This window comes from Amblyraja radiata, chromosome 29 (genome assembly GCF_010909765.2).
Source record: "Amblyraja radiata isolate CabotCenter1 chromosome 29, sAmbRad1.1.pri, whole genome shotgun sequence".
Lineage (NCBI taxonomy): Eukaryota > Metazoa > Chordata > Chondrichthyes > Rajiformes > Rajidae > Amblyraja > Amblyraja radiata.
Genome location: NC_045984.1, coordinates 9,862,732 through 9,884,738, shown reverse-complemented (window position 1 = coordinate 9,884,738; position 22,007 = coordinate 9,862,732). Strand labels below are relative to the sequence as shown.

Here is a 22,007-nt window from a genome sequence, read left to right as displayed (position 1 = left end):
GGTTCGATCCTGACCACGGGTATTGTTTGTAGGGAGTATGCATGTTCTCTCCATGATCTACATGGGTTTTCTCCGGGATCTCCAATTTCCTCCTATGCTCTAAAGATGTACAAGTTTTTCGGTTAATTGGCTTGGTATAATTGTAAATTGTCCCTAGTGTGTGTAGGATAGTGTAAGTGTGTGGGAATCGCTGGTCAGTCATAAGGACATAAGGTCATAAGTGATAGGAGCAGACTTAGGCCATTCGACCCATCAGGTCTACTCCACCATTCAATCATGGCTAATCTATCTCTCACTCCTAACCCTATTCTCCCGCCTTCTCCCCATAACACTTGGCTCCCATATTAATCAAGAATCTATCTATCTCTGCCTTAAAAATGCAACTCCATTGACAACCTCCACAGCCTTGTGTGGCAAAGAAAAACTAAGAACAGCTACTTCCCAGTGAACATCAAACCCTTGAGCACTGCACGACACCCACCACAACACTACCTATGATCGGCAACTATGATCTTGTATGGAGTACATCATTACACGCTTCTGTTTTACACTATTATAGTTACCTAGTATAACAGTTATTAATATTTTGTATTTTTGCTTATTATTGCATTTACGGACCTGTTAAGCTGCAGCAAGTAATAATGTAACTGTTTCGCTGCTGGTACAGAAGACAATTAAATACTCTTGGCACTCTCTTGACCCATGGCACTGTGACGCAGCTGGTAGAGGTGCTGCCTCACAGCACCAGAGACTTGGGTTTTGATTCTAACTTTGGGTGCTGTCTTTGTGGAGTTTCCACTTCACCCTATGACTGATGGTGCTCCAGTTTCCTCCATAATCCTAAAGACGGGCGGGTTTGTAAGTTAATTGGCTTCTGTAAATGGCCCCAAGTGTGTAGCGAGTGGATGAGAAAGAGGGATAACATAGAATTAATGTGAGCGGTTGATCGATGGTTGGCGTGGACTTGGTGAGTCGGGGCCTGTTTCCAAGCTGTATCTCTAAACGTACAACCCTAACCAGTATTTAATGAAACTGTGCATGACTTGGAAATTGCCATCACTGATACCTATGAACAAGAACAAAGGGGGGACCCAGCGGAGCGGGAGCTGCTCCATGTGCGGCGGCAGGCAGTAGATAGGATTTCTTTGGTGAACCTCTGTAACTTTGTTGGTGCCAAAATGTGGCAAAACATCTGTATTGCCAAGGTGATGTCTGCTGCATGATTTTACCGGGTTGTATGCATTTCACTGAACCTAGGTACATGTAACAATAAACTATAATGACATCACAAAGTATCATTGAATCAAGTGAAAGTCATCATTTATTGGGTGCGTTTTAAAATCTAAAGCAAAATGTTGGTGGCTGGCATTTGTTCATGGACTTGCCAATCCTTCACATTAAAAATGTACTAACTTAAACAAGCAAAATGTTAATCTTGTACAAATTGGTGACTCCTAGACTTCAAGAAACTCAGCTTTTATGAACTGATGGGATGAACTCTTGTGATCCCGCTCTGGCATGGCTACTCCATTCAACATGGAGCGAAAACCTGTCAGCATCTTGTACACCTCCATGCTGTATCTCTAAACAAAAGTAAGTTGCCAAAGATGGACAGAAAGTGCTGGGAACAAAAACGATGAATAACATGGGATATTTCTCTTGACTATTACCCTTGCCAATACTGTACGACTTCACTCCAATTCTGTGAAGGAAGCCTTTGATTATTCCGAATACACTGAATTATTTCCCTGCAGCCCAGAAAATTACTTTCTCTCGTGTGCCGATCTGAAATCACTGATTGTTTTTTTTCCCCCACCGACAGTCAGACAGTGAGCTCCACCCCATTCTCTGCATTAAAGATATAATTTCTCGACTTCCCCTCATCAACACCTCCTGTGCTCTCTGCCCATTATTTACAATCTAATTTAGTTTAGAGATACAGCACCGCAACAGGCCCTGCGGCCTATCAATTCCACACCAACCATTAATCACCCGTCCACACCAGTTCTATGTTCAAAGGGTTTTAACCCAAAACGTAACCTATCCATGAACCACTGAATTACTCCAGCACTTTGTGTGTTTTTTTGTGAACCAGCGTCCGCAGTTCCTTGTTGACTGCTCCACTGTGAAATCTATCATGGTACGCCTACATTGCTGAAGTTCTCCTCCTCTCTCCAACAGGTGTCCGAGTCCCTCTCTCACTGCTCCCTCTCTGTGATTCCTGCTGCTGCCCCTCCTCTTCAACACATTCTAAAGAAGGTTCCTGACATGAAGCATCACCTATCCATATTCTCCGGAGACGCGACCTGACCCGATGGGTTATTCCAGCACTCTGTGTCTTTTTTTTCCTATGTTATCTCACACTTTCTCGTCCACTCCCTGCACATCAGTGGCCATTTACGGAGACCAATTTAACTTACAAACCTGGAGGTCTTTAGATTGAAAGAGGAAAGTGGAGCACCCGGAAGAAACCCATGCAGTAAAAGAAAGAATGTGCAAACTCCACACAGACAGCTCCTGAGGTCAGGATGGAACCCGGGTTTCTGCCGCTGTGACACTCTACCAACTGTGTCACTACCAATGTCCTCCTGTTTTTGAACCATTCATTCATGAAAACAGCATCTTTTGATTTAAGCCAGGAACATTTCTAATCAATGTTAGTTGATCCAACATTTCTGAGGCTCATGCAGAGAAACTTAGTTCTACATTATCTCCTTCCTCTGTTATAGTTTGGGGCAAGATTTATGGAGTGGTAATTATCTGGGCAAATTATGTAATCGGTGAATGGCTGTGAAATGGCTTTAACGTTTCATTTTCTTGCAATGAATAATACTCCTACTCTCTTTACGGGGTACTCTTGATTACTACGGGTGTCAGGGGTTATGGGGAGAAGGAAGGGGAATGGGATTAAGAGGGAACGATAGATCAGCTATGCTTTACCAGGGACGCATTCGGAGACGGACATCGCATGCGGCTGGTAGGTCATCAACTCGGTGAAAAACGCTCTTTGGTCTGCCCGAGTTTTGTTGGCCTCTCAGAAGAGCGAGATGTCTGTCGGGGAATGTTGCCGGCTGGCCCGCTCCAGACTGCGGGAGTACGTGCTGAGGGACGCACTGAAGCTTGGTGCAACCAACGCCAAGGTTCTGTGGGGGAGGACCACAGTCTAGGGTCCTTCTGCTGCTGGACATTGGGGGGCAGGGTGGGGTGGAGACTGCCCCCAAAATAAGGGAAGGGTTTTCTCGCCAGGGGGCCACACGAGTGGCATAGTTGTGAGGTAAAATTGCGTGATTTGTGTAAACAGTATTGAATGTATGTATAGCCTCCGCGAATGTTGGAAGAATCTTTCCACGGTTTTTGTGTTGTACATATGTTTTACTTGAATAAAGTTTATTTTGATTTTTTTTAAAAGATTGAATGGCGGGGTAGACCAGATGGGCTGAATGGCCTAATTCTGCTCCTATCACTTACGTGTTTGCCGGTTCTTCCTGTGACTGTATGGGTTTCCCAAAGATGCTCTACTTTCCTCCCTCATCCCAGATATATGCTGTTTGATAGGAGAATATGTCGTATTAAATCACCCAAGTGGACAGAAGGGGAATCAGGGTGAGCAGCGGCACTCCAAACACATACAGGTTTGTAGGTATATTGGCTTGGTAAATGTAGAAATTGTCCCTAGTGGGTGTAGGATAGTGTTAATTTGCGGGGATTGCTGGTCAGCACGGAGCTGGTGGGCCGAAGGCCCTGTTTCCGCGCTGTATCTCTAAACTAAACTAAACATAGAAAATAGGTGCAAGAGGAGGCCATTTGGCCTTTCGAGCCAGCACCGCCATTCATTGTGATCATGGCTGATCGTCCCCAATCAATAACCGTGCCTGCCTTCTCCCCATATCCCTTGATTCCACTAGCCCTTAGAGCTCTATCTAACTCTCTCTTAAATCCATCCAGTGATTTGGCCTCCACTGCCCTCTGTGGCAGGGAATTCCACAAATTCACAGCTCTCTGGATGAAAACGTTTTTTTCTCACCCCAGTCTTAAATGGCCTACCCTTTATTCTAAGACTGTGGCCCCTGGTTCTGGACTCGTCCAACTAGCTTGACCAGTTATGATGTTATACGTTTCTATAAGATACCCTCTCATCCTTCTAAATTCCAGTGAATTTACAAGCCCAGTCTTTCCAATCTTTCCTCATATGACAGTGACTGTGAGCTAGTATAGAGTTGATGGGCTAAATGGCCTATTTATGTCTTCTAAGCAAATTTGAGAAACACATATTGTTTTGCTCCATTTAATTCAAAAGATTGAAATTACAAATTGCAATCACAGTAGACCGAATTTGACTTGGAAGGAAGATGAGGTTAAAAAGCAATTTAAATTCCTGCACATATACATTTAATAAAAATTAATAAAGTCCAATGAAGTCTGATGCAAAAAGTAATTTTCCACTTTGATTGAAGATTTTAGGGGACATTCAGAATGTGATTCCAGTATCAATGAATTATACAGTATGTAAACACAAACATCACAAGGGCAAAGATATTGGGAGTGCTTAAAATTAATAGAGATCTCATTAAAATTAAGATTTTATATTGAAAGTGTATTTGTTTGAAATATGACCTCCCTAGTAACAGCACTGGCTGTGAAACAGTGTGCGTTTTGTAGAATGAAACCATAGTGTGGTTAAAGAGTATTTTATGCCCAGGAGTCCAAAGATTCATTCACAAAGCACCATAGAACTGTTTTCTTTAAACAAAACAAGCTTAATCCCAAGTTCTTGTGCTTTGAAAAGCAGGAACAACTGCAGACCATAGATGAGGGATTTAGAATGTTTTTTTGTGCTTGTGATGGCTGGGGAATTAAATTTGTGGCACTCTGTCACTCTTGTAGACCCTGTGCTTGTGGAGTGGTTCAACTCTTCTGTACGTCTTTAAAAAAAGAATGTGGCATTTAAGGGTTTGTTCAATTTATTCGTTCAGTCATGAAAATAAACATCTGCCAGTCGGAAGCAAAACAGAATGAATATTACAATTTACTAAGTATCTAAATTGCATTTCTAACTGGCCATATCTGGCTTAAAAACATAGTCTGATAAAAAGAGTAATGACCACTGAATGGACAGTGTAATGTAAACATCCTAGTGTAATGGGTTTGTGTTTGTTCCAATATAAAAGCACAGAAAGCACTTGCATGTTTTGTGTCGGTCAAGTTGTGTATGTGCAATATCACATCTGAATCTTCATTTTGATTTGCGCTGGTGTATCAACCGCAGTTTCTTAAAGAAAATATTAACATCAAAAGAGCCGCCCTGATCTGCTAAGTGCTTGCATGGAATTCTGCGTTATATGTTCTGCAGACTGAAACACAAAATCATTATCAACAAAAGATAGACACAAAAAACAACGGTAATTTGTACTTTGTGTAGGAAGGAACTGCAGATGCTGGTTTAAACCGAAGATAGACACATAAAGTTGGAGTAACTCAGCGGGTCAGGCAGTATCTCTGAAGAAAAGGAATAGGTGACAAAAGGAGTTGAGTATAGGAGCAAAGGGGTCCTTCTGCAGTTGTACAGGGCCCTAGTGTGACCACATCTGGAGTATTGTGTGCAGTTTTGGTTTCCAAATTTGAGGAAAGACATTCTTGCTATTGAGGGAGTGCAGTGTAGGTTCACGAGGTTGATTCCCGGGATGGTGGGACTGTCATATGTCGATAGAATCGAGCGGCTGGGCTTGTATACTCTGGAATTTGGAAGGATGAGAGGGCATCTTATTGAAACATATAAGATTATTCAGGGATTGGACACGCTAGAGGCAAGAAACATGTTCCCGATGTTGGGGGAGTCCAGAACCATATTTTAATAATAAGGGGTTGGCCATTTAGAACGGAGATGAGAAAAACTTTTTCAACCAGAGAGTTGTGAATCTGTGTAATTCTCTGCCTCAGAAGGCAGTGGAGGCCAATTCTCTGGATGTTTTCAAGAGAGAGTTAGATAGAGCTCTTAAAGATAGTGGAGTCGGGGGATATGGTGAGAGGGCAGGAACGGGGTACTGATTGTGGATGATCTGCCATGATCATATTGAATGGTGGTGCTGGCTCGAAGGGCCGAATGGCCTACTCCTGTACCTATTGTCTATTGTGACGTTTGGGTCGAGACCCTTCCTCAGACTGAAAGTAGTTGGGTGGAAGGGGACACACACAATCCAACCCAATGGTATGAACATTGAACTCTCTAATTTTAAGTAATCCCCCATCCCATTCTTTTTCTTCATCCCCCCCATCTCTCTATCCAGACTCCAGTGGGGACCCAGTCTTCCTTTCCTTTTTCAACCCTCACCCCCCACTTTCCTAACTCTAGTGCACACCCATTCTCCCATTATTCCTCCCTTCCCCTTCCATATTTATATCACTATCTTTGGCTTAACATTTCACTATTATTTCAAACCTCTTCTGTCCTTATAAACATCCCTTTGTTACCTCTGTATCTCCATTTTGTCTCTAGCCTTTGTCCACTCATCTGTCAATGAAAGCCTCCAACTATCACTTGTGTAGGAAGGAACTGCAGATGCTGGTTCACACACCCAAAATGCTGGAGTAACTCAGCAGGACAGGCAGCATCTATGGAGAGAAGGTATGGGTGATGTTTTGCATCGAGTAAGCATCTCGACCCGAAACGTCACCCGTTCCTTCTCTCTAGAGATGCTGCCTGTCCCGCTGAGTTACTCCAGCATTTTGTGTCTATTCAACTATCACATGCCAGGCCTTGTCCCACCCTCACCTCTTTTCCAGCTAGCACTTCCCCACTACAATCAGTCTGAAGCAAGGTCTCGACATGAAACGTCGCTTGTCCATGTCCCCCAGAGATGCTACCACACACGCAGAGTGACTTCCCTTGCCAACCAAGATGCCCGATCTACACTAGTTCCACCAACCCACGTTTTGGCCCAATAGTCTTCCTCTCAAATTTTAAATACATTTTACTGCCTTTATGAGTTGCACCTAGAAATGCAGTTTAAAAAAAACCAATATTCATTTTCATTAGAAACTTTAACAAAGAATCACATCAAACTTTTATTCTTATAACAATGTTATTCATTCATTTGTTATAAGGTGGAAAAATCTGTTTGCATTGGACAGAAGACTGGAAATATATTTTCAAACATTTTGGCATTGTCTGGTGCATAAATCTAGGCTAATGGGTTGGAGTAACGTGGTATTAAAGTGTTGGTGTTGATGTTGAGGAACTTACTCCTGCGATGAACTGCTGGGTCTCCACACCAATGACCATGAGGGTGAATGCTAAAAATCGCCTTATGTTGAAACAAGAATCCCATCCTATACTTATGTGCACTATATTCAATCAATGTAAAATAAACACATTAAATACAGTAGGTACGAGGGGCATATTGGTCGGCATGGACAAGTATAGCTGAAGGGTTTGTTTCCGTGCTGTATGACTTCACGACTTTGAAGACCATGGAGACCACAGAGGAATGCAGCAACAATATAATCAACCGATTGATAAAACACCCTTACAACATCAAAATCAGGGACTGGAATATCTAAACTAGGACCTGAAATAAACTTTACCTACGTGCTGCGGCTTACTGACCTCTGATATCCATTGCAATCATATCTGGTTTGCATTTATATTATCCTGCTGGGGCCACATGCCTTTCCAGAAAGGTCTACACTGACAGAACTCCTCGTTCAGTGGACATTTCTAATTGCATTTACAATTTAGCTCAGGTGAGTGCACTTGGGTGAGTTACACAACATCCTTTTTAAAAAAAATAAGATTAATTGGCTGATCTATCTTTCAAGGCATTCTAATGTGCCTTAAATCTAATGATGTCCTTTTGAAGTGTGGTCACTGTGGCAGGGCAAGGAATGTAGCAGCCAATTTATCCGTGGCAAGTTTTCAAAATATCAGTCTGATAATGGCCAGATAACCAGGCAACGTAATGTCATAGGAAGGATTTGTAATTGGTAGGAGGCCACAAATACATACATTTCTTTGAAGAAATACCATAGGATCTTTTACAGTGGCTAGCGCTGATATGACATGCTGTTCTTCATGGGTTCATAAGTTATAGGAGCAGAACTAGGCCATTTGGCCCAACAAGTCTACTCCACCAGTTAATCATGGATGATCTATCTTTCCCTCTCAACCCCATTCTCCTGCCTTCTCCCCACAACCCCTGATACCTGTACTAATCAAGAATCTGTCAATTTTGGCCTTAAAAATATCCATTGATTCACGATCCTCTGAGAAAAAGAAATTGCTCCATCTCTCTTTTCTAAAGGTACGTCCTTTTATTCTGAGATTATGCCCTCTAGTTCTCGACTCTCCCACTAGTGGAAACAACCTCTCTACCTCCATTCTATCCAAGACTTTCACTATTTGGTAAGTTTCAATGAGGTCCCCACTTATCCTTCTAAACTGAGGGAATACTGATCTGAAAAGGCAGCACTCCAGCAGTGCCACACTCCCTCAGAGCTGTAGTGAAGTGTCAGCCTGGACTTATGGTTCTTATATTGATTGTGGTAGACAATGGGTTTTGCTTTGCCACTTAGAGCCAGAGAGCTGTACAGCATGGAAACAGGCCCTGTGGCCCACCTTATCCATCCCAACCCAGTTGGCATGCTGGGCTAATCCCATTTGTTTGCATTTAGCCCCTGGTCCTCTATTTCCTATCCATTTATTGTTAAAATTTCCTTTAAAGTGGTAATTGTAACTGCTTCTGTAGCTTCCTCTGGCAGCTCATTCCAGATCCAGGCTACCCTCTGCCCATTTCATAAATTCTTGGTTGTATGGAAAATAACCAGCTTTTCAATGAAGATGCTATTGTCTTCTCTTCAAACCCCCTCTATCAATTTAGTTGTTTTACTGATAAGTTATTGTGCAGGAATGTATAAACTAGAATTTATGTTATGGATGTGTATGAAGGAACTGCAGATGCTGGTTTAAACTGAAGATAGACACAACATGCTGGAGTAACTCAGTGGGACAGGCAGCATCTCTGGAGAGAAAGAATGGGTGACGTTTCGAGGCGAGACCCTTCAGTCTGAAGAAGTGTCTCGACCCGATACATCACCCATTCCTTCTCTTCAGAGATGCTGCGTGCCCCACTGAGTTACTCCACCATTTTATATCTATCTATGTTATTGATGCTGTTTTCACTTATAAAGATGAATTTGTCCCTGATTCTCACAACGCCACCAGCTTAAAAACCCATTTGGTGTGTTGTGTCCAGTTTTCCAAAGTACTTTGCATGTACTGGTAGAAATCTAACAGCATCACTTGCAACTTCCACCAAATTGATGTAATACTTTAACATAAAAAAGACACAAAGCGCTGGAGGAAATTTAACATAATTGGCATTTCAAGTCATAGAGTCATAGAGCTGTGCATCATGGAAACAGGCCCTTCGACTCACCTTATCCATGCCAATCAAGTTAACATACTGGAATAGTCCCATTTTCCTGCAAACCTCTCAACCCATATATCTCTCCAAAGTCTTTTAAAAGTTATATCTGTTTCTATAGCTTTCTCTGGCAGCTCATTCCAGATATGGACTAGCCTTTGGGTGAACAGGTTGCATTTAAGGTCCATCTTAAATCTCTCCCCCAGTTTTGTTGTTGTAGATCACGAGTTTACATCTATAAAGATGGTTACTGGTTTCTCAAAGAAATCCATTCCTTGCGGGTGACATTAAGATTCCCCTGTTGACCAACCATAAGAAAAGAGAAGAATTCATTGAGTATATGTTGGACTTTAATTCCAATCAGACAGGTTCGTTTGTGCTTACCTAATTCTGCAGCAGCAAGCTGGGTATCATAGGAGAGAATCATAGTGCAAAAAAGACACAAATATTGAGTATTTGAAAAAATGCAGGAAACGCTCAGCAGATCAGACAGCTTCTGTGGAAAATGGAGCAGTGTTGACTTTTCATGTTGAGAAAACACAAGGTGCTGGAGAAATTCAGCAGGTCAGGCAGTGGATGACATTGACAGGTGACGTTTCAGGTCCAGACCCTTTTTCAGACCCTGGGTCAGAACGTGGTCAAAGAGCAGGGGAGAATCGGGAATCACGGAGGGGGATCGAGAGGACATGCAGAACTCCTGTCAGAGAGAGGAGGAAAACATCTTCGAAGTGGCCGCACCTTGAGGAGACTTTGGAGCAGTAAAATGGAGACTCGTGGAACTTCAGATGCTGGTTTACAAATAAAAAAACACTAAGTGCCAGAATATCTCAATGGGTCAGGCTGCAGTTTAGTTTAGAGACACAGCGCGGAAACAAGCCCTTTGGCCCACCGAGGGCACGATGACCTGCGATCCCCGAACACTAGCACCATCCTACACACTAGGGACAATTTGCAACTTTTTTTCGAAGCCAATGAATCTACAAATCTGTATGTCTTTAGAATGAGGGTGGAAGCTGGTGCAGCCAGAGAAAACCCACGTGGGGTCAAGGAAAGAGTGTTCACGTCGCGGCCCTGTTTCCACCAATCTTTTCACCACCACGCACAAGAAGCGACAAGACAGACATCATTGTATGCAGATGCCGAGAAGTGCGTTCAGCTGTGGCTGAACAACATCTAATCTTGTGTGTGGACTCAATAAGAAGAAGAACAGGGAGAAAGTACAAACTCCGTACAGATAGCACCTGTAGTCAGGATCGAACCCGGGCCTCTGGTGCTATAAGGCAGCACGTCTACCACTGCGCCAGAGTGCCATCCCAGCAGTTAATCCATCACTTTGCGATTTTTATTTACAAACCAGCATCTGCAGTTCATTGTGTCTCCCCGCTGACTTTTCATGTTGATGACATGAACTAACAAAAGTTTAGAATTTTATACAGTTGCATGTATTGCCTGTTTTTCATCCACTTCAAGAATTTTGTACTGAATGAGTAGAATTTGATAAATTGAAATGATTTAGATTTTTGGAGAATGAAGCGGCGTTCATGTTAAGAAACACAATGACTTGGTTACTGCAGAATTGTTACCCCTCCCTCAAATTACAGCAACAGGGAGATATCAGTAACTTTTTGTGCATGAGATTCACTTGTCTCAAAGAAGTGGCGGCCACGTAGAAAGCAACAGGTGCTAAATGGGCCCAGGTTGGTAAATTCCGAACCCAATGTTTCGTCCGCACTGACAGACGAGCTGCCATTGATAATTAAGCTCCTGCGAACTGGTTACTCCGTGCTTGTCAAGAAGCCTTGCAAATGTGCAGTTCAATACCTTTGCAGGCTCTGTATTATGCTGGACAGTTGGGTGGTGTGTTGACAGATTCCTTGGAATGAACTTAAGCTGGATGCAGACGTGGAGGTTTTTTTGGGGGGCATGTCAGAAGATTTTCCTCTCCTTCCTATTACAAGGATTAAAAAATATTTTTCAATGGATTGTAAGATGACAGCTCCATTTTGCACCATGCTCCAACCTCCCCTATGGCTGACCTGTTCAAACTGAGCCATCCCGCTATGCTGAAGTATTAGTCACCATAAAAACTCACCATAAAAACTGACTTGTACCAGAGTATAGAGCCATGTCACATAATTTAGTTTTATTTATTCATTTTCCATTGTCTGGGCACCAATGACAAGATCATGGATTTATGGTCATAGAGTCTTACAGCGTGGAAACAGGCCCTTCGGCCTAACCTGCCTTCTCTGGCCAACTTGTCCCATCCACTCCATTCCCACCTGCCTGCATTTGGCCCTCATCCCTCTAAACCTGTCCTATCCATGTACTTGTCTAAATGTTTATTAAGTGTTGAATAGTACCTTCCATGACTACCTCCTCCAGCAGTTTGTTCCATACACCTAAAGGGGCTGTCCCACTTGGGCGACCTAATTGGCGAGTTTAGAAGAGTTTGAAAAAATGACATGTTGAAGACCTCCTATGACTATGTTGAAGACTAGCTTCGACCAGCTATGACTAACTTCGGGAAAATTGGACACCGACTAGTGGAGAGTGAAGACGACCTCCTTCAATCAACATTGACCTCCCTTCGACCTCCCTTCGACTATGATGAAGACTATCTACGACTATCTTTGGCTACCTTTGACTACCCTCGATTACCTACGACTAACATGGCGACCTACTACGACCTACTACGACTAAACCTATGAGTAAAAAAAGTATCGATTTTTTCCACGGCGACCTTTTTTTACTCGCGGGCATTTTTTAACATTGAAAAAAATGCCGCGACCTAGCTGAGGCCTCGAGTACGCGGAGACACTCTCGAGCATGAAGGAGAGTTATGAAGACCTCCTATGACCTCGTGTCGACCATGCTGTCAATGGCAAACTCGCCAGAACGCACGGATTAGGTCGCCCAAGTGGGACAGGCCCTCAACACTCCTTGCATGAGGTTCCTATTAAAGCTTTCCCCCCTCATCTTAAACCTATGCCTCTATGGTTATATATTCCCCTACTTTGGGCAAGAGACTCTGTGCATCTACCCAACCTATTCCTCTCATGATTATGTACACAGTATATATTGCCTGTCTCCAATTGCACTTTAAGGTGATAATGGTGCCAAACCAGTGGATTGATGGCTCGTTAGATCATTTTCTTTTCAAAATCAGTTACCTTGCGTAAGTCCGTGATAGTATCTAGGCCAGTCAAGCCAAGCAGATTGTTCCCACCCCGAATTACACTGTGACCAAGTGTGCCTTCAATGACTATCCTGCAGTTTTTGGGATCAGCGTTGCTAAAAATAGTTGTTAATGGTTTCCCCTATTTATTAAAAAATAACTTCCACATTGGCCGTGATGGGATTAGATGTGGGGCTATGGATTCTTGCTCAAGTAACTAAATGGCTACACTACAATAACCTAAGATGAAGCAACAACTGCAGTAGATAAGGTGCAATCCTATTTGTATTGCAAAAGCATTGAGAGAATTATTCTTTGCAACCGAACAGAATGAATATCGAATTCTATCCATCTATCCCCCTTGTTTTTCTCTGTCCCCAAACATTTATCCTACCATCTCCCACCACCCCAGTCACCCTGCTCCTTTCCTCTCCTGTGGACAATCATTTCCAATCCCTAAGTCTCACAGTCCTCTTTAATCCCCCCACCCCCATTATCCCCATACCCATTCCCTTACAGGTACCCCCTCCCTTCAGATCATGTTTTATTATTAATGTTTAATGTTTTATGTGTCATTCCTAATTGTCACTGTATGTCATGTTGTCACTTGCGGGCAGAGCGCCAAAGCAAATTCCTTGTATGTGAATACTTGGCCAATAAACGTATTCATTCAGTCAGCCTCACATTGTCGAGCTGTCAGGAAAGAAAAGTCGCTGGCGCAGGCAGAAAAACAGCCTCCCTCCAGGAAGTGTACTGGCACCCACCTTGTTCAATATCTATATCAATGACCATCCTATCCATCCGAACACCAGGAGTTCCATTTATGCAGATGACCTATGTATTACAACCCAACGTGCTGACTTCCTCGAGGCAGTAGCCACTCTACTTCCGTCAACCTTTCCTCAAACTACAAAGAGAATCACCTGAGTCAATCCGTCTAAAACCCAAGTCTGCGCCTTCCACTTGAAGAACAAGTATGCAAATCGAAGGTTGAAGATCACATGGAATGGAGTCAGATTGGAGCACTGTGACAATCCAGTCCATCTCAGTGTGACTCTTGATCGACCTCTGACCTACAAAGCACATATCACCAAGCATAAAGGAAAAGTCAGTTCCAGAAATGCTCTTCTTAGTAAGCTGAGTACCTCAAAATGGGGAGCAAATTCTACAACCATTCGATCAACAGCTCTGGCTCTCTGCTTCTCCGCTGCCGAGTATGACTGCACAGTATGGGAGCGCTCAGCTCATGCAAGGAAGATTGATCCTGTGCTAAACAGGATCATTGGACAAAAATCATTGGACAAAGTCAGCATGGATTTACAAAAGGTAAATCATGTCTGACGAATCTTATAGAATTTTTCGAGGATGTAACTAGTAGCGTGGATAGGGGAGAACCAGTGGATGTGGTGTATCTGGACTTCCAGAAGGCTTTCGACAAGGTCCCACATAAGAGATTAGTTTACAAACTTAAAGCACACGGCATTGGGGGTTCAGTATTGATGTGGATAGAGAACTGGCTGGCAAACAGGAAGCAAAGAGTAGGAGTAAACGGGTCCTTTTCACAATGGCAGGCAGTGACTAGTGGGGTACCGCAAGGCTCAGTGCTGGGACCCCAGCTATTTACAATATATATTAATGATCTGGATGAGGGAATTGAAGGCAATATCTCCAAGTTTGCGGATGACACTAAGCTGGGGGGCAGTGTTAGCTGTGAGGAGGATGCTAGGAGACTGCAAGGTGACTTGGATAGGCTGGGTGAGTGGGCAAATGTTTGGCAGATGCAGTATAATGTGGATAAATGTGAGGTTATCCATTTTGGTGGCAAAAACAGGAAAGCAGACTATTATCTAAATGGTGGCCGACTAGGAAAAGGGGAGATGCAGCGAGACCTGGGTGTCATGGTACACCAGTCATTGAAAGTGGGCATGCAGGTGCAGCAGGCAGTGAAGAAAGCGAATGGTATGTTAGCTTTCATAGCAAAAGGATTTGAGTATAGGAGCAGGGAGGTTCTACTGCAGTTGTACAGGGTCTTGGTGAGACCACACCTGGAGTATTGTGTACAGTTTTGGTCTCCAAATCTGAGGAAGGACATTATTGCCATAGAGGGAGTGCAGAGAAGGTTCACCAGACTGATTCCTGGGATGTCAGGACTGTCTTATGAAGAAATACTGGATAGACTTGGTTTATACTCTCTAGAATTTAGGAGATTGAGAGGGGATCTTATAGAAACTTACAAAATTCTTAAGGGGTTGGACAGGCTAGATGCAGGAAGATTGCTCCCGATGTTGGGGAAGTCCAGGACAAGGGGTCACAGCTTAAGGATAAGGGGGAAATCCTTTAAAACCGAGATGAGAAGAACTTTTTTCACACAGAGAGTGGTGAATCTCTGGAACTCCCTGCCACAGAGGGTAGTCGAGGCCAGTTCATTGGCTATATTTAAGAGGGAGTTAGATGTGGCCCTTGTGGCTAAGGGGATCAGAGGGTATGGAGAGAAGGCAGGTACGGGATACTGAGTTGGATGATCAGCCATGATCATATTGAATGGCGGTGCAGGCTCGAAGGGCCGAATGGCCTACTCCTGCACCTAATTTCTATGTTTCTATGTTTCTATGTTTCTATGTTTCTAAACACAAGCTGCCGTTGCATCAGTGGATGCATGACACCTGCCAAGATTGACAACATCTACCTAATCTCTGGCATTGCACCCTCTGGAATCAGAAGAGCTGTGGCTAGTCAAAAAGAACGCCTCAGACAATCAGAGGATGAAAGACATCCCCTACACGACTACCCTTTGCTACCTCAGCGTTTGAAATCACGCAGAAGTTTCTTCTCGCCTGTCTATCCCCTGCACTGCAGTGCATCGTCCAGAAGGCTCAAACTCTGGGAAGAGAGACTAGAGAGATCTCAAGAAGACATTCACATGGCAATCTATCCCTCCGAGAAACTCCCACCAGGTTCCGGACAACCGTGGATAACCTGACGCACTCTCAACAGCCTGCGGACAGGCATGGGAAGGAGCAAATCGAACAATGCTGAAGTGGGGATATACTGAAGATGCAGCAGATAGTGAGTGCAGACGGGACCTCCAGACTGTGGAACATCTCCTGAGCTGTGACATGCTGCATGACACATGCACTGTAAAGGGCCTTGCAGAGGCCAACGACTAACATTTGCTCGCTATTGGCAAACAGTTGTGCGATGACACAAAATAATAGCCTCATATTTCACTCCTTTTAATTCCTTATGTGACATCCTTTTGTCTCCTTTTGACCTCCAACTTTTGTCGCTGACTCCACCCATCTGCCAATCACCCCTCCCTCACCTGCATCCACCTATCACTTGCCAGGCTCCCCCCCCCCCCCCCCCCCCCCCCCCCCCCTTAACACATCTCTTTTCCAGCTTCCTCCCCTGTTCCATCAGTCTGAAGATGGGCCCTGACCCGAAACGTTATCTGTCCATTCTCTCCACAGATATTGCCTGACCCGCTGAGTTCCTCCAGCACTTTGCGCTTTGCGAGAGAACTCCCTACTTTTCTTTGAGGTTGTGTCATCGGATCTCTCTTCCACCTGAAAGGACAGCTTGCTTTTAGCTTAATATCTCATAACACGGCACCATTAGAGATGTAATAACAGTGTCACATCCAAATGTCTGCCTAGGTTTTGTTCTCAACTCTCCAGCGTGAGACTTGAACCCAATGAGTGTTGGCTGATATAGGGAGAAGCACCAGGTGTAAATGTTTCCGCGCTGTATCTCTAAACTAAACAAAACAAGGTAATGCATCAACTCAATGAATAAAGGTCAGTTTGTGTGTACCCCTATTAAAGGATCATTTTGCACATGAATTTGTCAATTGTGATGTTTCCAAGCGAACATTTGCGACAAGAATTTGTGGACATGAATTCTTCTTTACTTTTCTTATGTACATCTTTCCAGAGCCGTTCTCAAATGTTTCAAATGATAAAACCCCTAGACATCTGTACGTGAATGAATCCTCTGCTAGGGTACAGTTGTAATGCTGGAGGTTTAGAAAGCGTTGGGTCTTTGAATAGAGAGTTAGTCTTACGTTGAAGGATTGGATTCTAATAGGCTTCATGAAATTCTCGTATCAATGGTGTTCAAAGCCTGGCAGACAACATGGTAAGGTAGTAATGACAGCACATTATATGTTGCTTCACAGATTTATTCAACTGAGAGTGCATCTGCTCAAACCGCTTGAAGACCTGCTACACATATTGAGTTGATGTTTAGTTAAGGATGGCAATGTGAACATTTTCAGAAATGCTGAGATATAGTGAACTACCAAGTGTTCCAGCAAACCCTGATAATCTCAAAGAATGAATCGTACGCAGCGAGTACAATGTTCAAGCAGTCAATGAAACACAAATAACCTTATGTGTAGGAAGTAACTGCAGATGCTGGTTTACACCGAAGATAGACACAAAATGCTGTAGTAAGTCAACGGGTCACGCAGCATCTCTGGAGAAAAGGAATAGGTGACATTTCGGGTCTGAGGATGGGTTGTGACCCGAAACGCTGCCTATTCCTTTACTCCAGAGATGCTGCCTGGCCCGCTGAGTTACTTCAGCATTTTGTGTCAAACTTCCTTACCTGTAAACACCGCACATCTGTTGGAGAACAGGTGACAATCAACTGCAATTAAGACAGGGGAAATAGAAAAGCGACATTTGGAAATCTCTTGGTATTAATCTCTATATTGTGTTTTTTTAATGTTATGAACTTTTACTTTGTTTGTTTTGTTTCCTATTGAGTACTGTGCTTACAAACCTGCTGCTGCTGCTGCTGCTGCTGCTGCTGCTGCTGCAAGTAAGAATTTCATTGTTCCATTTCAGGACATATGACAATAAAACACACTTGACTCTATGGTGGCACAGTGGTGCAGCTGATAGACCTGCTGCCTCACAATGCCAGAGACCCAGGTTTTATCCTGACCTCAGGTGCTGTCTGTGTGGAGTTTGCACTTTCTCACTGTGACCTCGTTGGTTTCCTCCATCATCTCAAAAACATGGGGTTTTATAAGTTAATCAGCCTCTGTAAAATTGCCCCTAATGTGTAGGAAATGGATGAAAAAGAAGGATAACATTCAGCTAGCAAACATGGGTGATTGTTGGTCAACGTGGACTCAGTAGAACCTGTTTCCATGATGCGTCTCTAAAACTAAAACTAAAAATAAGCTAAATTGCAGTGGTGCGAAGGAATGCAATTGAAATTTATGCGTACAAGAAGTAAAACAGGATTTGCCTTCAATAATTGCCACTCCCCCTATCAATGTCAGTGATACTTTTATGCCACATTCCTTTGCTCAAATATGATCATAACACAATCAAAAGGTTCATTTAACATCATGAACTACAAGGATAAAATTAATAAGATACCACTTTATTCACTATGTTATAAAAGAGTTGCAACACTCTAATAAACACATTGTAAACCTTTAGAAATCCATCAGAAAACAATATCTCTTTGCATGTGCTTTCTAGGAAAGAAAGAGCTTTATTGAATTGTTACGGTACATGAAAGGCAGCTTCCCCTGTTCTGAAGTGATGTTGGCCATTTAGCGAAACCACCATCAGGAATGTTCCCATGATTGCATTAATCTAGGAGTAACATCACGATTTACAGTTGTATAAATATGACCCTTTCCTACAAAATCACCAGCCTATCTAACGGTCGCCTTGCCGGGCTGTATCACCCTGATGTCTGTGCGTAGCAGAAGAGTCGCCAGTCTTCGGAGCTCACAGTGGTCGAGTGCGGATCTTCCATGGTGGGAGTGCAGTTGGTATGCAGTCCAGGAACTCGTGGAAGTTAGATTTTAATGGTTTACAAGTACATTGTCTCGCTAAAGCTGGTGCAAATTACAAACGCTGTCTTCTTTGACTAGAGCATAGTCTTCTGTGCATTGCAACAAATTTAGAACTTTGGTATAGGTGCTCAATAGCTCAACCCTCCCCTGTTAACTCCCCCCTCCCTCCCCCTTCGCCCCCCACATACAAGTATAGCACTGTTTGTCCATTGTCCACACTCTAAGTCAAAAAATCAGCTTCTTTCAGGCTTTTTTAAAAAGACCATTAAATCCTACTGATTCACGTCTTTTGTCTATTGTGACTGAAGGGCCTTTCTTTACCTCTACATTAGTCCTAAAGTTATACTGATGAAGAGGCTCTGTAAATGGTCCCAATAAAACCTATATTTACAACAGTCTATGCTCTGTTGCCTCTGCAAGCGTTATGCAGCAAAAAAAAAAGCTCAGTATATAAGATCCAGGGAGAAAGAAAAAAATGTGCATTTCTTTCTTTCGAAGCGTCAAGTGGCAAGACTTGTAAATGGTATAAGTTTCAGGACGAGTGGGCGCGAGCTGACCTTTAGGGAACCATCATGGGTAGAAAGTGTGCTGAGAGATGTTTTCTCCTTGTTTTGTGCCCACGGCGAGGAGATCCTTTCCCGTTCAATGAGATGAACATTTGTCGCCCTTTGTGCTTCCGCTTCAGTGAGGCGTAGGTATTGTAACCATTTTCTTCTATCCTCTCCTTAAACTGACAATTGTTGTTGTACTCTTCCTGGAAAAGAAACAAAATCAACAGTTGAGGATTGTTGAGACCTTTTCATTGAAAAACATCATAAGACAACAATAAATCCAATTTTATCCCCTTAACAAGCAACCGTTTAAAAATACCAGAATTTGCAGTCTCTTGTATCTCCATTAAAGATTGCTTCCCTGTTGCAGTCACCCAGCCCACTGCAACATTATGTTCCATGGATACAGTGAAGTGAAAAGGTCTACAAGATGACATGAATGAGTGTCTTGGGATAAGAAGAATTCATTAGCTCAACACAAAGTGCTGGAAGAACTCAGCAGGTCAGGCAGCTTCTGGTGAAGGAATGGGCAAATGATGTTTCGAGTCTGGACCCTTCTTCAGACTCACAAGCCAAAACTTTGTCTATTGCCTTCACAAAGTGCTGGAAGAACTCAATAGGTCAGGCAGCATCTGTGGAGGAAACGTCAGATGGTGTTTCAGGCCAGGATCCTTGTTCAGATTTCAAAGGCGGTATTTCATGTTGGGACCCTCCACAGATGCTGCCTGACCTGCTGTATTTTTCCAGCTTTTTGTGTTTTGCTGATGAATATGTCTGCTTGATCCTATCCGAGAAAAATAATCTATGTTATCCTGAAGACCTTTTCACTTCACTGTGTCCATGGAACATTATGTTTCAGTGGAATGGGTGACTGCAACAGGGATGTAATTTGTAATGGAGACACAAGAGACTGCAGATTCTGGTATGTTTAAATGATTGCTTGGTAAGGGGGTAAAATTGGACACCAATACTCAAAAAGGTTTGGAAATATATGCACTATGTGCATGGATTGCATTTTATTTTCTCCATTTGAAAGAGAATGAGTTAATTATGAACAGGCAGCTTTAGTTTATATATAGGCAGGTCATGTCTTACTAACTTGATCAAGCTTTTTGAGGAAGTGGCAAAGGTGATTGATGGGTAAGCTGATGGATGTTGTCTACATGGATTTTAGTAAGGCATTTGATTTGAGAAAGTCCCCCATGGTCGGTTGACCCAGAAGATTAAAATGCATGGTATTCACAGTGACTTGGCAGTATAGATTCATAACTGCCTTACGCATAGAAGTCAGAGGGATGTGGTGGAAGTAGAGGATGTGGTGGAAGCATGCTATTCTAGCTGGAGCTCTGTGACCCAATGGAGCTCTGCAGGGATCTGTGCTGGGACCTGTGCTGCTTGTGAAAATATATAAATGACTTGCACAAAATGTAGATGGATTTATTTAGTAACTTGGCAGAGGAAATACCAAGATTGCTGAAGTTGTGGTCAGTGAGAAAGGCAATCAAAGTGTACAGCGGGGTATTGGTCAGCTACGAAATTGGGGGAGAAATGGCAGATGGAGTTATATCAGAACAAGTGTGAGGTGCTGGACTTTGGGAGGTCGAATGCAAGGGGAATGTTTGTGTTTGATGGCAACACCCTTTGCAGCATTGATGTAGAGAGGGATCTTGGGGTCCTCAGTTCATTGCTCCCTGAAAGTGGCAACACAAGTGGATAGAGAGATAAGGAAGGTGTGTGGTATCATTGGTCGGGACATTGAGTACAAGAGCCAGGAAGTCAAGATTTAGCTCCATGAGGCTTTGGTTTGGCTGCATTTGGAATATTGTGTGCAGTTTCACGTCACCCCATTGCAGGAACGATGTGGATGCAGAAGAGATTTATCAGAATGTTGCCTGGATTACATTATTATTATTATTATTATTATTATTATTATTATTATTATTATTATTATTATTATTATTATTATTATTATTATTATTATTATTATTATATCGTTGAAAACATTAGCGATGCAGTTGTGCTGGTTTCCGACAGGCATTCCTTACAATGCTATGTATGACAGTGATCGCAACTTCTACTGAAGTGTTGACGGCCGTTGGCTCGCTAGGAGCTCATCATTCCTTTGACAGGTCTTGTTTTTGGTCCTGCTGGGGGTCCGCAGCCCCCTCCTCATCTGGCAAACCAGATGGGGGAGACGGTTTAGTCCACGACTATCCAACCATGGAGCAGGTAGCACGGGATTACATGATACCCATGGCGGGGGGAACCCCCCCCCCCCCCCCCCCCGAACCTGGATTGGAGGGTATTAGTTACAAGGAGAGTACAGTGGAACAAACATTAATTGTTTTCTCTGGAATGTCAGAGGTTGAGGGAGACTCGACGGAAGTATATAAAATAATGAGAGGTATTGATAGGGTAGACAATCAGAACCTTTTTCCCCCGGATGGAAATAGCAAAGACTATTAGCTTTAAAGTGAAAGGGGCAAAGTTTAAAGGAGATGTGCGGGCAAGTTTTTTTTTTACAAAGAGAGTGTTGTGTGTCTGGAACATGTGGCCAGGGATGGTTATGGAGGCAGATATGATAATGTTATTTAAATGACTTCTAGATAGGCATAGTTTAGAGATACAGCATGGAAACCGGATTTCCTGTCCAGCGAGTTTGCCAACCATCGATCATTATTTCACACTAGTTCTATGCTATTCCAATTTCTCATCCACATGTCTTTGGGTTTTGAGAGGAAGCCAGAGCACCCGGAGATGCTGGATGTATAGAGTTTGCACATTCTCCCTGTGACTGCTGCGATTCCTCCGGCTGCTCCGGCTTACTCCCGTATCCTAAAGACGTGCGGGTTTGTAGGTTAATTTGCCTCTGTGTGTAGGTTATGATTCTCGTACCTTGGAAAAAATATTCTGTGCACTCATGCTATCTACTTCCCTCATGACTTTATACACCTCTATCAGACAACCCCTCAGCTTCCAGCCCGCCTAGGAATAAGGCCCTAGCCTGCGAACCTCTCACGAGAGCTCAGGCCCTGGAG

At 43.2% G+C, this 22,007-nt stretch overlaps 1 protein-coding gene across 1 annotated transcript in view; it reads right to left on the bottom strand.

Annotated features, from left to right (window-relative positions):
- Positions 1–17,973: 17,973 nt before the first annotated feature.
- The window catches only part of LOC116989295 (fibroblast growth factor 10-like), a 134,262-nt gene continuing 130,228 nt past the window's right edge, over positions 17,974–22,007 (bottom strand). Inside the window, exon 3 of the mRNA XM_033046520.1 lies at positions 17,974–19,172. Within this exon, the coding sequence (XP_032902411.1) occupies positions 18,978–19,172 (195 nt within the window). The 3' untranslated portion in view covers positions 17,974–18,977. The remainder of the gene's footprint in view (positions 19,173–22,007) is intronic.